The sequence below is a fragment of the Mustela nivalis genome, assembly GCF_964662115.1.
Source record: "Mustela nivalis genome assembly, chromosome: 3".
In the NCBI taxonomy this organism is placed as follows: domain Eukaryota; kingdom Metazoa; phylum Chordata; class Mammalia; order Carnivora; family Mustelidae; genus Mustela; species Mustela nivalis.
The window spans coordinates 88,237,312-88,253,371 of record NC_139022.1 but is presented as its reverse complement, the minus strand read 5'-3'; the positions used below and the strand labels follow the sequence as shown (position 1 = coordinate 88,253,371).

General features: G+C 33.8%; 1 protein-coding gene across 5 annotated transcripts in view; it reads right to left on the bottom strand.

The window, feature by feature from the left end:
- The window catches only part of ADAMTS6 (ADAM metallopeptidase with thrombospondin type 1 motif 6), a 307,097-nt gene that overhangs the window by 162,516 nt on the left and 128,521 nt on the right, over positions 1-16,060 (bottom strand). For all 5 annotated transcript variants that reach the window (XR_014309548.1, XM_082723084.1, XM_082723083.1 and 2 more), the window contains 2 exons: positions 9,194-9,237; positions 4,975-5,080 (listed from right to left, as the gene is read on the bottom strand). Coding sequence is in view for 4 of the 5 variants with exons in the window: in XM_082723084.1 (XP_082579210.1) it covers positions 4,975-5,080; positions 9,194-9,237 (150 nt within the window). In the remaining variant the exon portion in view is untranslated. The remainder of the gene's footprint in view (positions 1-4,974; positions 5,081-9,193; positions 9,238-16,060) is intronic.

Genomic DNA, 16,060 nt, shown 5'->3' with positions numbered 1-16,060 from the left:
CACTTCAGTTTGAAAAAACAAACAAACAAAAAACTGTGGGAAAGAATTTGAATAAATATTCAAAGAAGATAATGAATGACAAATAAACATATGAAAAGATGCTGATGATCACTAACATCATTATCAGAAAATAGATGATTAATTAAAATTACAATGAGATGTCACTAAAATGTATAATAATGGCTAAAATAAAAAAGACACAACCAAATGTTGGCAAGGATCTTGAAGTAATCAGAACTCTCATAGATTGCTAGTGGGAATGCAGAAAGGTATTCAGCCACTTTGAGAAATAGTTCATCGTAAAGTGAACCTAACATGTACCATACTACCAGCAGTACCATCCAAGAGAAATGAAATTATATGTCCAAACAAATACTTGTATATGGATGTTCATAGCAGTCCTATTCATCATAATAGCCCCAAACTAGGGGGAAAAAATGTGGCATTTATAAGGAATACTATTCAGAAAAGAAACCAAAAAAGCTACTGATACACATAACAACATGGGTGAATCTCAAAATCTTTTGTGCTAAGGGAAAGAAACTAGATACAAAGAGTGCCCCTTATATAAGTTGACTTAATTGGAACTATAGAAAAGACACGTTTAATCTATGGTGATAGAAAGTATATCTGTGGCTGTCAGAGCCCAGGGAAAAGGGGAGTAGAGTGGAGATTGATTGTAAAAGGGAACAAGGGGACTTTTTTAGGTAATGAAAATGTTGATATCTTAATTGTGGTAAGTAAATGGTTATATACATTTGCCATAATTCATTGAACTACACACAAAAGTATCTTTAGTGTATGTAAATTATACTAAAATGATATTTTAAGATGTACTCAAGGGATGCAAACTCTTCCAGAACACACAGAATACTTCTTAGACTAACATTATTTTGATACCAAAACTAGACAAAGGCATTAAAGTCCCAAATACGGTCTCAAATACTAGTTCCAAATCCTAAAATTTCCTTGGTGTATTAATTAGCCTTCTGTTATGAAAGTATAGCCCTGATCAAGCATTTAGAGACACCTAGGTATTTGTAGCAAGAAAAAGGAAATTCAGATTAAAGAAAATGGTAATAAGAGCTTCCTAACACAAGTAACTAATTTACAATTTTATCCTGAAGCCTGTCGCATACCTCCTTTAAAAGAAAAAAAAAAAAATCTCCTATCCAGTCTTTTGTATCCCTATTGGCAAGACCAAACATTGATACTGATTTCCAAAAGAAAGACCAATATATATATGCAGCTTTCACTAAAACATTTAACATTTCCATAACTTTTGTCAAAATCAGTTACAGTTCACTAAATCATAATTAAATATTAAATGAGCTAAGTCAACTAAAAGATTTGATTGTAGTACCTATTCTTTTTTGCAAAGAAATATCAGACATCTACAATAGTAGAGAGAGTAGTATAATGAACTCCCATCCATACATTATCATGATAATAAAATTCAAGATGTTACTATTCTTGCTTTCTCTCTCTCTCTCTCTCTCTCTCTCTCTTTTTTAAAGGTTTTATTTATTTAACAGAGAGAGAGAGACAGCAAGAGAGGGAACACAAGCAGGGAGAGTGGGAGAGGGAGAAGCGTGCCTCCCGCAGAGCGGGGAGTCTGATGCAGGGCTTGATCCCAGGACCCTGGGATCATGACCTGAGCCAAAGGCAGCAACCCACATGCCCCATCTTTCTCTTTTTTTTTCCTACTTTCTTTTAAAAGTAACTATCAAACATTCTGTCATTTCAGTCGTGCATACTTCAATATGCATCCCTAAAAATTATGAATATTTTTAAGATCTCTTTCTAAGATTATTTATTTTGGGGGTGCCTAGGTGGCTCAGTTGTTAAGCTTCTGCCTTCAGCTCTGGTCATGATCCCAGGGTCCTGGGATAGAGCCCTGCATTGGGTTCCCTGGTCAGCGAGAAGCCTACTTCTCCCTCTCCCACTCTCCCTGCTTATGTTCCCTCTCTTTCTCTCTCTCTCTGTCAAATAAATAAATAGAATCTTTTAAAAACATATTTTTTATTATTGTACAGTTTGGAAACATTAGTTTTCTCAGGATATAAGAAGTCAGGTTGAATTCTTCAAAATCATACTTTTTTCCATTGATGAAACCTATAGCAACTACATAGTTAATTAAAAAATCTTTCAATGGGCATTCTTTTCTGTAAGGTTTCATTAATTACCTTTGGCTTATAGCTACATTAAAGCTAGACATGTTATTTAAATATAGCATAAACCCTCAATCTTTTATTTTACAAAAAAATTAATTTCTTATTTTCACAAAGGCACAGAGAGAAATAAAACTGTTGCTAATCTGATCCCCATACAGGTCACCAAAAAAAAAAAAAAGAAAGAAAGAAAGAAAGAAAGAAAGAAAGAAAGAAAGAAAGAAAGAGAAAGAGAAGAATAAAAGAGAAATGGTCACTAAGGCCTAGCAAAAGAAAAAAAAGTTATCCCATAGCTGTTCAAAATAGGTAGTATATCCATCCCTACACAAGTATACAGTGGGTGCAAACCATATTTTACACACTGTAAAGAATACTAGAAAATCTTCCACTGGTCTAGTGATTCAGTGGGGGCACTTCTCAGTAACTCCTATCAAATATTCTTCATTGCAGGGGTGCCTGGGTGGCTCAGTGGGTTAAAGCCTCTGCCTTTGGCTCAGGTCATGATCTCAGGGTCCTGGGATGGAGCTTGACATTGGGCTCTCTGCTCAGCAGGAAGCCTGCTTCCCCCACCTCTCTCTGCCTACTTGTGATCTCTCTCTCTCTGTCAAGTAAATAAAAAAAAATTCTTCATTGTGATAAATCTGCAGATATCATCACATCACTTAACATCCATCCAACTAAATGATACAAGTTATAAAACTTCAATAAATTTAAACTGAAAACTATACTTGACATATTTACCATGGCTGTTGCTTTGTCTCAGGAAGAACAGAGAACACAGTATTTTAGGGATGCCATGAGTTGTGCCAGAGTTGACTTTTTAAGTTTCTTAAAGCTAAACACTAAGATCTTAAAAACAAGTAAAAGTATCTTCATTCATAAAAGAGACTTTCCCTAACTGAGCAAATAATAATTTGATATATCAAAAAATATATGTTAAACATACCCTGCCCAGGTTGTCTGGGGAAAAGGGAATGGAAGATACGGACATATTAATCAACTGGACATAGAAGGACAGCTGATTTTTTGCTTGTCAAATAACATTTTTGAGTGGAAGTATTTCTTCTGGCTCTCAATATAAAGCATTTTGTATATTCCCCCTCCTCATTTAAGCAGTCACATTATCAAACAAGAATTAGCTGTGAAATAAAGTTACTTCAAAGCATATAAATCCTAAAAGGTTAATTCATATTCTACTTCTCTTTCATAATCCCCTACATAAGGCATATGCCATTCATCTTAGGAAGAATTAAGAGGAATTACTCAAGAGACCAATAACAGCAACAAAAATCTAGCTGGTCAGTTAGAATCTTCATCACAATAAAAGATACAGAGATAAACCCTTACCTTAGCTATTTAAGTACATACAAGAAGGAGACTTATAATGCATATGTTGACATTGACTAACTTGTGACTGCATAAGGTAACAGTGCTCTCATACACACATTATTCATCTGCTGTATGTTAACGTGTCCTAACCTTTCAATTTAATTGAATCTAGCAGAACCTATTAAATTCAGTCTGGTTGCATAAGATTATGACAGTCATTAATGAGCCAGACTTTTAAGTTCATTGAAGATAAACGGACTGGTTAGAAGGGCCTTCCCTTTTTGTTTCCTTGGCTATTTACTGCAATGAAAACTAGAATACCAATATTTCTGGGCCTTCGTTAAAAGTGTAATACTGACTTTTCCTCATGTCTGAATCAAATAGGTTTAAACTTGGTTACTCACCTTTATACATAAATCAACACTAATTTGGTAAAATTTAAATCACAATCTTCAAAATAATGCAACAGACTGACTCAATTTCACTCTCCAATTTGGGGAAAAAAAAAAAAAAAAAAGCTGAACTACAGATTTATCTCAGGAATGACCTCTGAGGCAAGCATATACTAAACATTCATTTTCATTTGTTCTTTTTTCCACATCCATTTCTCTACCAAAAAGCAGACTGTAAAACTTAAATCATACAAATGTCAGGAGTTCCTGCAAGTAGGCTGCTTGTTTTAGTTGAAAATGTTTGACTATCCTTTTAAAGTTTTCAAAATTCTCTCCTTCCACATGAGCAGGCTTTTACATTTACTACTGCCTGTTGTTTGAAAAAAAGAAAGTAAGGATTTTATTGCTGTGTGTGCATGTGGGGGGATAACCAAAGGACAGTTTGGGGCACAGATTATTTAAAACAAATATTAAGAACTCCAGATACTCCTAAAATGTGATGAGAATGATATCTCACTACTTTTTGTAACATCAGTTTGGACTAGGTTTTTGGTGGGTTTTTTTTTTTTAATTTTTTAATTTCAATGACATATTACACCTGAAAACATAAAAGTTACATAGCACTGATTGCACAAACTTTATGTCTGGAAAAAGTATGTTCACAGCTGTATGAAGAGTGAAAAGTCAAAGTAGATTTTATGGTAGTGGTATCAATGATGATTTTAAAATATATAGGTACTGTCATTTGAGGAAAAGAGATCATTTAAACAATTTAACTTCGAGGAACTGGGTGATAAGCAGACCATGCTAAAGGTAAATTATTTTAAATATATATAACAAAACTTAAGTGTGGTTCATTCACCACTCTAAAAATATGGGTCACTGAATCAGAAAGATTATTTAACAAGTCTCTAGTTCTTAAGATGATTTATCCCAATACCCCAAATGATAACATTCTCTAACTGAAATCAGACAAAAAGGCAGTAAAGCATGTTTGGGCACAGGCACTCTACACAGTAGTTATGAGTTGCTCAAAAGAGTGGAGTTCAAAAATTTATTTTGATTTTCTTAAACTCACTCACTTGTGACCAATCTCATGTGCAATGGTAAAAGCTGAACCCAGGCCAATGTCTTCATTAATGCTGCAGCTCCTTTCAGGCTCACACATTCCAGCCACAGAGGCCAAGCCTGAATAAACAGAAGGAGACACAAAGGGTCAAGCCAAGGTGTTTTAGTCTTAAAAAGCCCATAGTTATAAATGCCTGGATTCTTTTTAATAACCTCCATGCACAGAAGGAGCAGTTGGCAAAAGGTTAACTTTCTAGTCATTTGCAAAATCACTGGGGGGAGTTTCACTTTGCCGGCTAGACATTAATATTTTTTGAACTGCAGTCAGTGCTGGAAAATGTCTAGACTAGGGGTTAGATTTATAAATTTTACTTCTGGTAACTTGGGACCACCTAGTAACTTGAGCCAGAAGAGGGAATTCAAGAAAGCATTTCTATTTTAACATTCTTCAGGCTGTAGAAAGCAAAATATATCCACATTATTTTTCTAAAGAGATCTGTTTAAGTTTAGTGGATTCATAAAAATATACAAGCAACTTTTTAGTTACCAAAAAAAGGGAATCCCAAATGTTTTTATGACATTTTTTAATAAAAGCAAAAATGAATGATTCAAAAGAGAAAAATGAGAACTGTTAAAAATAGAAGGTTTTGCATTTTTTAAATCTTCTGATAGAAGTCCTGATAGTGATGCAACAATTTATTTAGGTATTTTAATGGAAAGAAAGACATTTGCACAGTAAGTGGTTATCCCCTTTCCCATCCCCCTTCAACACATTAGACTTACTAATAAACCAAAACTACAGTGTTAATTCACTGATTCTAGTGAAATGTTATGTTCCTCCCTTGGGAATTTTAGCTTGTAAAAGCTTTCATATTTACTTGCAAATGAATATCACGCCCTGTGAATTAGTACATAACTTTAAAACAGTACTCAGAAAAAAGAATTTTTGTGTGAAAAATGTCATGTGTTATAAGGAAACAGATGCCAAATTATACTTAACACATATAGGAATGAAAGTTATTTAAAAGAAATTGAAGAAAAAGTAGGGAAAACATTTTATATGTTACTAGTCTATTATCATTATCCAAATAATAATTATCTAACCACAAAAAGTGATTTGAGTCTAATTCAATGAATATTTACTGACTGCAGTAAGCAATGTTCCATGCTATGTATAATTTCCCAGTGACACTAACTTGGAACAGTAAAAGCTATTCAATTAATATTTTTACTGACAAGAAAGCTACAGAAATTGTTTTTCTGTAACTTCTAATGTAAAATATGAACATAATAGCCACACTGGAACAGATTTGAGGTCTGTGCTAGATTTGCTAATAGACTGCTTTTCCTACTTATGTGGAAGGAGCAGGAGCTGGGGAAAGGGTTGATTTCTGCCTCTGAATTATTGTAAATACTAGTTTTATCCTTGTTGTGCCCTTTTATCTACTTAGAAGTCTTGGGACCTAAAGAAGAGGAAGTAAAAAGAGGGACTAGTTGGGGCAAAGTGACTTAAATTTTGGGGTAATTAAAAATATTTAATAAATGTTAGTTCTACATTCCACTGAGAGAAAGTTGGGAGAGAAAGAATACCAAAAAAGTTTTTAGTAGATTATCTGGCTAAGCTATTGAGTTCAATATCATCCATGATATGGAAGAACAAAGCCACAGTGTTTGAATACTGTTTCTGTTTTGAGCTTTATGAAATTTGGTTAAAAAAGAATTACTAAGAGTAATTATTGTTAAATTAACATTTCTTATATGTCACAAAATATATTATTCCATGGGTTAAATTTTTGTTTGTTGTTATTGTGACCGTTTGATATATACCATATGGTAATATTTTTAACAGAGAATTCTCAATGACTCCCCAAGGTGTATTTGCAAGCACAGATTTACATCTCTATCTGATATAAAATTAACTTAGTTGTTCTACTAAAAGAACAACTTCAGGAAGAACATATCTGGAAAATAACTATTAGTTAAAAATACAGAGCTAAATGTTTACTGAAATAAAATAATTAAGACACCAATCTATTTTCACAACCCCTACAACTTTCTGTATTCCTATAAAATTGAGGCTGTCAAAGTTCTTACGTGTGATTGTGTTAATAGGGGTTTAATTACTATTTGGGTCATTTAGATTTCCTCAGTTTGATGGCCACAGTTTGCACCCTTAAATCTACTTAGCCATGTTACAATTGGTCATCAAAGGTACTAAGCAGGATAATTTGCAAGTATTAGCATAAAAACCAATATGAAAGTTGCCAGAATGACCATCCAGAAAGAAAAAACCTGACCAATTCTGTACTGATGATGTATTTTTCACATATGAAAGTCAACATATGTATCTATACATGGTCATTCAGTTTTCACCATGAGATAGTATAAAAAACAATCCATAATGATTTATAATTTGAAAAATAATTTATACTGAGCTTGAAAATGCATTGACATGTATCAAAGTATTAATGTATTGATTTTGGAAATTAATAAGCTATAAAATTGGGAAATATAATTGGGAAGGAAAGAGATGTAGGGGAGAAGCATATCTTGAATCTACTTTGGTAAAAATAACAACATAAGTACAGGCAGTGTTATTACCAATGTCCTAATGAAGAATACATCTCAGCGCAAACAATCTACTTTCATAAAGCAGGATAGAATAGGTACATATATACATATGTATTTCCTCAGAATATGTATATATAGGGAAAATACAAACTCTAGCTTATACCTCCTTTGAAGCTTAGTGTCTATCGTATTTAAAGTTGATCAAGCACTTAGCAAATGCTTATAGATATTAAAAAATAACAGACAGGTTAAGTTAAACAGTATAATTTCCACAACAAATAATAATACCAGTACATTTTTAAAGTACTTCTTTATTAAACATCTTCATTTTCTTTTCCTTTAAGTGATTTTTATAATTTCCCTGTCACATAAGGGGAGATACTGCTCCTACTTCATAGATAAGAAATTGAGAAACAAAGACCTAAATAAAGTGGGAAAGATAATGCACTGAAAATGTCAAAGCCAGTTGATAGCTTCCAGTTTCCACTTCAGGGTCCTTTCCAAAGGATTGTATTGCTCTAGTTAACCTAAAAAACTAAATCTTTTTTATTTGAAATCTCTAAGCAGAGAAAGCTCTTTCTACATTATGCTTTTTAACCAGCAAACTTCTCTACCCTAAATACTGATCATTGGCTAATTGGGATTTCTTCTTTAGACTTAAACCCTGAGGGAAATGGAATAGAAGAAGGCAGATAAAAATCAAGAGAAATTTTAATCTCTACAAAGAGGTTGATTTTTAATTTCCCCAGGAAATTGGGTAACACCTTTTCTCTCACCTCTACTTAAATTTGATCTTCCCAAAATTCTTATGAGGGGCATAGGAATAGATTTCAGAATTGTTCCTTTACAGACAAGAAAACAGACTTGTCATAGAGAAACTAGAAAATTCACCTTCAGGTGCTTAACTTTTGAGTCTGTAGCAAGTCTCTATGACACTAAAAAAATTACCTTAGGGGAAAAAAAAAAAAGACCCTCCCATTCTTAAAAATAACTCTGGTTGCTTAACAATTTAGTCTACTTAAAAGCTATCATTTCCCCCCATTTGTATTTGCAGTTAACTTTTAACCAGAAGGAAGTTATGCTCTACAACAAAACGTGATGTTTTAAATTCTAGAATACTGCAGGAATGCTTTTTAAAAAACAAATATTTGGGAAGCACAAGAAAGATAATCCTGTCTTCTCTCTCTACTGCTGGCTGTAATATTTTACAATTTTTTTTTATTGTTGCTCAGGTACTGAAAATTGCCAATGTCTTCGTTTATAGGAATGTACTTGTTCCAAAAAATTGTACCAAGGTATATTAAGAACACAATGTCTCCCTTTTAAGTATAGCCCCAATTTTCCCCCTTTCCTTTCCTAGCCTGATATTTGAAGATGTTGCATGCTTTCATTTACTCTCAAATTCCTTGGGATTTTTGGAAAATACATTATAGACTGGTAACTTTTGATTCACCATTATTGTTTGAAGATTTTAGAATCATCTTCTAAGTTGTTTCTAGTCATCATTTTACTTGTTTCCTAGTAAGTGACATACCCACATGGGTCAGGTTTAACAATTTATAGGAGTAATTTCAGATGTGCCAGAAAGGAAAACAACCAAATTAATGATAAAAACTAGATCCACTGGACCAAATAGACAATCTCCCTTTATAAAAAACTTACCCAATGTTCCACAGGGCTTATTTTTATAAGTGCAGATATCATATCTATAGAGGAGAAAAAAGAGAGATGAAATTTGTAATCTGATCAGATTTGTAAAGTATTTTCGTATATTCATCACATTTCTTTCTTAGAGCTCTAGGTTGTCAGACCACAATCAGTGCAATTATAAGCAGCCAGCTGGAGTGTGGGCATTTTCAGCACTCTGGGGGACACACTGGCTGCACTACACTCACAGCCTCTGGCTGCAAGCCAATGGGACACCTGCCAGTAAGAAAGAAAGGTTAAAGTGGATTTCTGTAATTGCAAGTTCCATAAAACCATCTACCATACTGTTTTGAAGCTAGAATAGCTTGTCTACAGATTGCTACTGCTTCTACAAAAAAGCAAATGGGTAGTTTTTTATCCCCTATCTCTGAACTTGATGGAATATTTTTTTTATTATACCACAGACTGTGTTTTATACTTCTGAGCTATAAGCACTATCTGGCATTCCTTCAACTTTAACACAGGTTCTTGTTTAAAAAAATTAGCACAATACAGGAATGGGAATAAAATTGGTACTACATTGCATACCAGAAATTTAGCACAGCTAAAATACAAATATTTTTACAGAATCTGCAAACAGCTAAACAATTAGCTCAGTAGAAGCTTTCCTAATGTTGGCTAAACTTATGTTACATTGCATTACAACTCAATACAAAAGATGAAGTCCACAAGTAATGTTGTGTGTTTAGAATATATTCCATTTGAATGCTAAATCAGTATTGATTTGAAAACCTATTTTAAGCATTTTTATAATATTCTTGTAAACTAATCTTTAAAATAAAAAATATTCCTTTTCTAAAGTGAGAATAAAAAATAAATTTAAAAAGTCTGACCATTTTTATTTGGCTATGTTTTATGCTAGAAGTGAAAAGCTTTTCAGGTAAAATATGAAATTTCACATGCTACAGGAAAATCCCAGTTGTAAGTTCATTGATTGTATATAAATAATGGTTAGTACACACTACTTGGGGAAGGGATTAATAATTAATCCCATTCTTGTTCACCAGATCAAAATGTATTGTCAAAAAACAAATATCACATCCAGCATACAACTGCACTGTTGAACTCATTAAAATCCCTGAAGATATCTTTTGCCTATTTTTAGAGTTTCAAACTCTTCATCTTTTACACTTCACATTTGGGGAAAGGGATTTCTCCTCTTGCATAGCTTTCTCTTCTGAGCATTCACATACTCATCTCCCTTTGGCTTTTAATTCGCAAACCACAGAATAGCAATACCTGGTACATTCTTGAATGTAAGAGATAGAAAAAGTACTTGGTATATTTACCAAACCACCAGAAAATATATTATGGGTGTCACAAAATCAATTTATACTGTTTAATGCCTACGATGTTAAGAAGACACAATCCACCTCAGGAAAATGTAAACAGACTTTTCATGGGTAATGCAGATATAAATGTCTAAATGGAATCTATATCGAAATTCTCAAATTCCATATATGCTTTTTCCTAAAATGGATCTGCCTGAGAATGCAAGCACTTGCAAGCCACCAGCTTCCCTTTACTCTTTTGCTTTTCACAACTGCCTTCTTTCTACTTTACAAAAAAGAAAGCTTATTTCTCACCCATCCCAAACATCGTTATGGTACACTGCCTCCTGGGTGTAAAGGTCTCCAGAATGTAAGCAAAGAGATAATTCAAGAATGCATTGATCCTGGGGTCAATCCTTTTGAACAAAGCAAGAAAAACGAAAGGGGATGATGCTTATTTTATCCTGGCAAGACTGTCTTTCTGTCAGTCCTTCTGACTGCTTACAAATCAATCTATACTGCTATCTCACAATTAGAATTCAGAAGTGAAATGGTTTTCATGGAGTGTATTAATATGTTTATTTGATCTAAAAAATGAAGTCAGTTTTGTTATTGATTGTCAAGTCTGACGTGGCTAAGTAGTTTGGCAATAAGCATTGATTTAGCCCATGGATTATATGGTGAACATTTTTCATGATTCAAGGAAATAGACAACTCCAAAGTTTTGAGAAAATGTATTTAAAATACACATACAATGTATATTTTTAACTATAATCTCTGTTAACTATTTAAATTTATTTTAAAGTGTTTTTGATAGCAACTTTAAAATGTGAAAGTTGTGTGTCAATTTTCCAAATTATTTTAGGAGGTAAACTAGGCAAAAACTTTGAAGATCATAGGCAAATACAACTTATATTTCCCCCTCATAGCAGTCTTTACTCACTGCTTTCATTTTACATACACCTTTTACGTTATACTCATGATGAACATTATTTCATACTATCATGACTGCTCAAAATACTTATATAAAAGCTTAAGTCATCAACAAATAATGCAAGTTAAAGCATCTTAGACTAAGATCATTGTATTTGCTTTTTCTTCAACTTTTCCTAATCCTCTAACATATCTATAGAATTCTCTGTAAGACACTAAATAGGACCGAGATATGTCAGTTCCTTGTGGCCTTTGCATTCAATTCACACTGTATCCTTCCCTAGTCTATATTCACCAAGAGAAATTATGATTTATGTATTTCCATTAATACCAAGTAGATTTTAAATATTTAGCCAGATGAAAAAGAAAAGTAAAGGCAATCTAGGTAAAGAATGGAATAATCAAAGGGAGAGAATCTGGAAAGAGCATGGCATATGCAGGGAACTATGAGAAGTCCAGAGAGGCTAAAACACTGTATGTATAGAATAAAACATTGAAAAATGAGTGTAGAGAGTTCTTGTTGGGAGGACAGATTATTATGTTCCTTGAATACCAAACCGATTTTTTTTTCTGTAGAAAAAAACAAAGTAGTTTGCATAATAGGACAGTCTTTTTTTTTTAATATTTATATAAATGCATATACAGATTGATTTTCTATATAGATGAAAATCTGGGAGGGTAACAGTGAGTATCTAAAGAAACAATGGGAGAGTAGGCTTGGTCAGTTAAGCATTCAATTCTGGATTTCTGCTCAGGTCATGATAGCAGTATCCTGTGACTGAGCCCACACCAGGCTCCACACATGGCAGGGAGTCTGCTTGAGATTCTCTCTCTCTCCTTCTCCCTCTGCTCCCCCACTTCTCTCTCTCTAAGGGATAAATAAATCTTTTTTTTTAAATAATGATTTTTACTCTGTTATAGACAATTCTGTATAGCTAACATTTAATCAGAAGGTGTTTCAGCTTTGCCTGTCTCTAATGAGCAACACAAGAGATAATTGAAAATAAATTTCATGAATATTATTTAAATGTTGAAAAAGATGTTTTTCAATGAAGAAAAAAGATTAGTGGTGTTTCAAATCTGTAGATTGATCAAAATATTTCAGAAACACTACCCCATCTTCATGAACATGTACAAGAGTGCAACAAACTTTGTAAGTTGTACATTTATATAAAGCATCTGAAATTGGTGTTGTGTGTGCACTCACTGCTTTGAAGGATTATGGTGCCAGATGACAAATATAAGGGTAGTAGAATTCTTGTCCCTAAAATATGTTTATATTTTATATATAAGCACATTTTTATATTTCATATTTCATATTTTATATATGACTGCATTTTGTATTTTACATATGAATGCATTATTCATGCAAAGTGCTATCAAAGTATCCTAAATAACAGCTGGAATGTGATGAAGCTTATAAAACAGAAGTATCAACTATTTTGTAACTCCTTGTCTGTTTAGTAAGTATTTGTATGCTTAGTGGTATTTGATCTAAAACTTCCCTTCATTATAACTGATAACAACACTCTCTCACCAAACCCAAAGTTTGCCTGACCATATAAACTTAGGTCAAGTTTGAAACAATAGAAACCCTGACTGATGAAGGGAAGAGGTGATATAGTAATAAAAAAAATAACTTATATGTTGCTATATCCACCATGATACATACTTTTTAAAGAGTTTTCTTCTTTAGGTTATTATTATAATTACGAGCAGAAAGAAGACTTCAGCCATGGATTAAAAACAGTACACAGTTTTAGCCACGAATTATATAATATAGAATCAAATTGTTTTTATATCAAAATCAGGAATGATAAATCTAAAAGACTTAAGTTTCTGGGGCACCTGGGTAGCTCAGTTGGTTGAGTGTGTACCTTCTGCTCAGGTCATGATCCCAGCATCCTGGGATCCAGCCCACATCAGGCTTCTTGTTCAGCAGGAAACCTGCTTCTCCCTCTCTCATTCCCCCTGCTTGTGTTCCCTCTCTCTCTGTCAAATAAATAAATAAAATCTCTAATAAAATAAAATAAAATAAAAGACCTAAGTTTCTGAGGTGCACCTGGGTGGCTCAGGCGGTTAAGCGTCCGACCTTTTATTTCATCTCAGGTCATGATCTCATGGGTGGTGAGATAGAACACTGTATCAGGCTCCTTGCTCAGCACAGAATCTGCTTCTCCCTCACCTTCCCCTTCTGCTCCTCCCCCACCACCCAGCTCACTTGCATGTGCTCTCTCAAAAAAATAAATGAATAAAATCTTAGAAAATAATTTAAAAATTGGGGCACCTGGGTGGCTCAGACCACTGGGCCTTTGCCTTTGGCTCAGGTCATGATCTCAGGCTCTTGGGATTGAGCCCCACATCGGGCTCTCTACTCAGCAAGGGAGCCTGTTTTCTCCTCCTTTCTCTCTGCCTGCCTCTCTGCCTACTTGTGATCTCTATCAAATAAATAAATAAAATCTTTAAAAAAAAAAAAAAGAAGAGAATAAATAAAAGACCTAAGTTTCCACTCAAGGTAAAATTCCTTAACTATATTGAATTTCCATTTCTATATAGAATTGATTAATAGAACTCTTTTCTATACCTTGATGTATGTATTTGCTCTACATTGTGTTACCTGTTCATAACAAAATGTTTAGCATAAGTTCAAATTAATCATTTGAGACATTAAAAAGAAAGTTGAAAATTGCATTATTTCAGTGACTTGCATATTTTCATAAACTTATGATTCTTCTACATTACCTTTTTAAATTTCTTCTGTGTGTGTTATTTCTTATTCCACCCATTCACTCTTTTTCCTTCTTTTTCATGTATAAATTTCTGATTCTTTCCTTTCCTACAACCTACTCTGCTATCAGTCTCACACTTCTATAGATGAAAAGAATCTTGGAAAGTTATCTAATCCAAGCTATACTATACTTAAACTATGATTTTTCAAATTAGGCCAAGTATGAACCAACTTATTTTATTCTCCTCAAATCTTATCTTTAAACACCATTTTCAACACTATGTAATGGTAATTCTCACAAACTTTTCCCCCAACCCCTTTCTTTCTCATTTTTATTTTGTATCACATTAACTCTGCATCTTATCAACTCTTCTCTGACATGCTATGGTTTTGCCTTATTTTCCTCCAAACTAGAGTCACCTCAGGAAAAACTACAAAGACAAACAATGCAAGGAATCTGTTTTATAACAAAGATGTAACTGGAGTGCTTTTTAAGACAGCTTGCCATACAAAATGAAGAAATGAGGGGCTGAGGAAAAGAAAAGGAGCTCCTAATAGCCGACTCTCAGCTCTCCGCACCCTTTAAACAAATCAATCTTTACCAAATCTTGACCAACAAAGTTATAGCAGGAGCCCCTAAACTTATAGGCGAGTCTAAGAATTACAGTGGAGTTCTAAAAAGGGAATAGAAAGCCAAAATAGAATTAGAAAATGTTCCCCAATTCTGAATTCAGATAGAAAAATATCACTGGGCACTTGTTTCCTTCTCATGAAAGAATAATAAAGTTCTCAGGGAAGATGGAAAAGAACTAAGAAACTTGATTTTTGGGGGGTCTACAAAAAGCCAGGTACCCGAAGGAAAGCAAGGTTCTGCTTTTGGATGAAGAATTGAATGCATACATTGTCATTTCCATAACCTATGTTCATAAGGGAGGACTGATTGAGCAAGACCAACACCAAAGAGGTTGGCTAAATATCTGTTACTGTAACACCGGAATACTTTTCTGCTGCAGATACTTTCAACTCTTCAATTTCCTAATAACTTTTGACCAGGCATGGCTATCAGAAGAAATTGACCAAAACATATGGTTAAGTTCCATTTTAAGGTCTGCAAAGTATAGCACTACCTTACAATGATGAAATACCTGGATGAGTTCTTAAAACCTGTTTCCAAAAACCACATTCCATTCTTATGTAAGAGAAATACTCATTGCAAAGAAGCATTCCTTTCAATGATTTAGGTTTGAAAATGGAATGAATCAAAATCTAAACTCTGAGACTCATTTGTTTAACACAGAGCCATGGACTGATTTCCAAATAAAATGTCCTATGTACCATGCTGTTTCATTTAGTTCTAAGTATAGTGGCCAAGGCCAAGTGATAACAACACAGCACTACTCTGCTTTCTTTACATGCACTGATGGACTAGCATTATAAAACTGACTGCAGTACAAAGACAACTGTAGTAAAATAATGAGGAGAAAACATGATTTTTAACTAAACATAGGCAAGAATGTATAACACTCTTTATGATAAATGAAAAAGATTTTAAGACTACGCATCCTAGTTTAGGCTGCTATTACAGAATACCATGGACTAGATGGCTTAAATGACAGACACCTATTTCTCACAGTTCTGAAGGCTGGGAAGTCCAAGATCAAGGTGCCAGCAGTTTGGGTGTTTGGTGAGACCCCGCTGCCTAGCTTGTAGAGAGTAGACCCTCTCCTTGGTGCTCATAAGGCCGCTCACTGGTGCTTGCTCATGAAGACAAAAAAAACCTCTGGTGTCTCTTCCTCTTCTAATAAGGGCACTAATTCCATCATGAGGGGCCCACCCTCATAACTTCATCTCAACCCAATTACCTCTGAAAGGCGCAACTCCAAATACCAA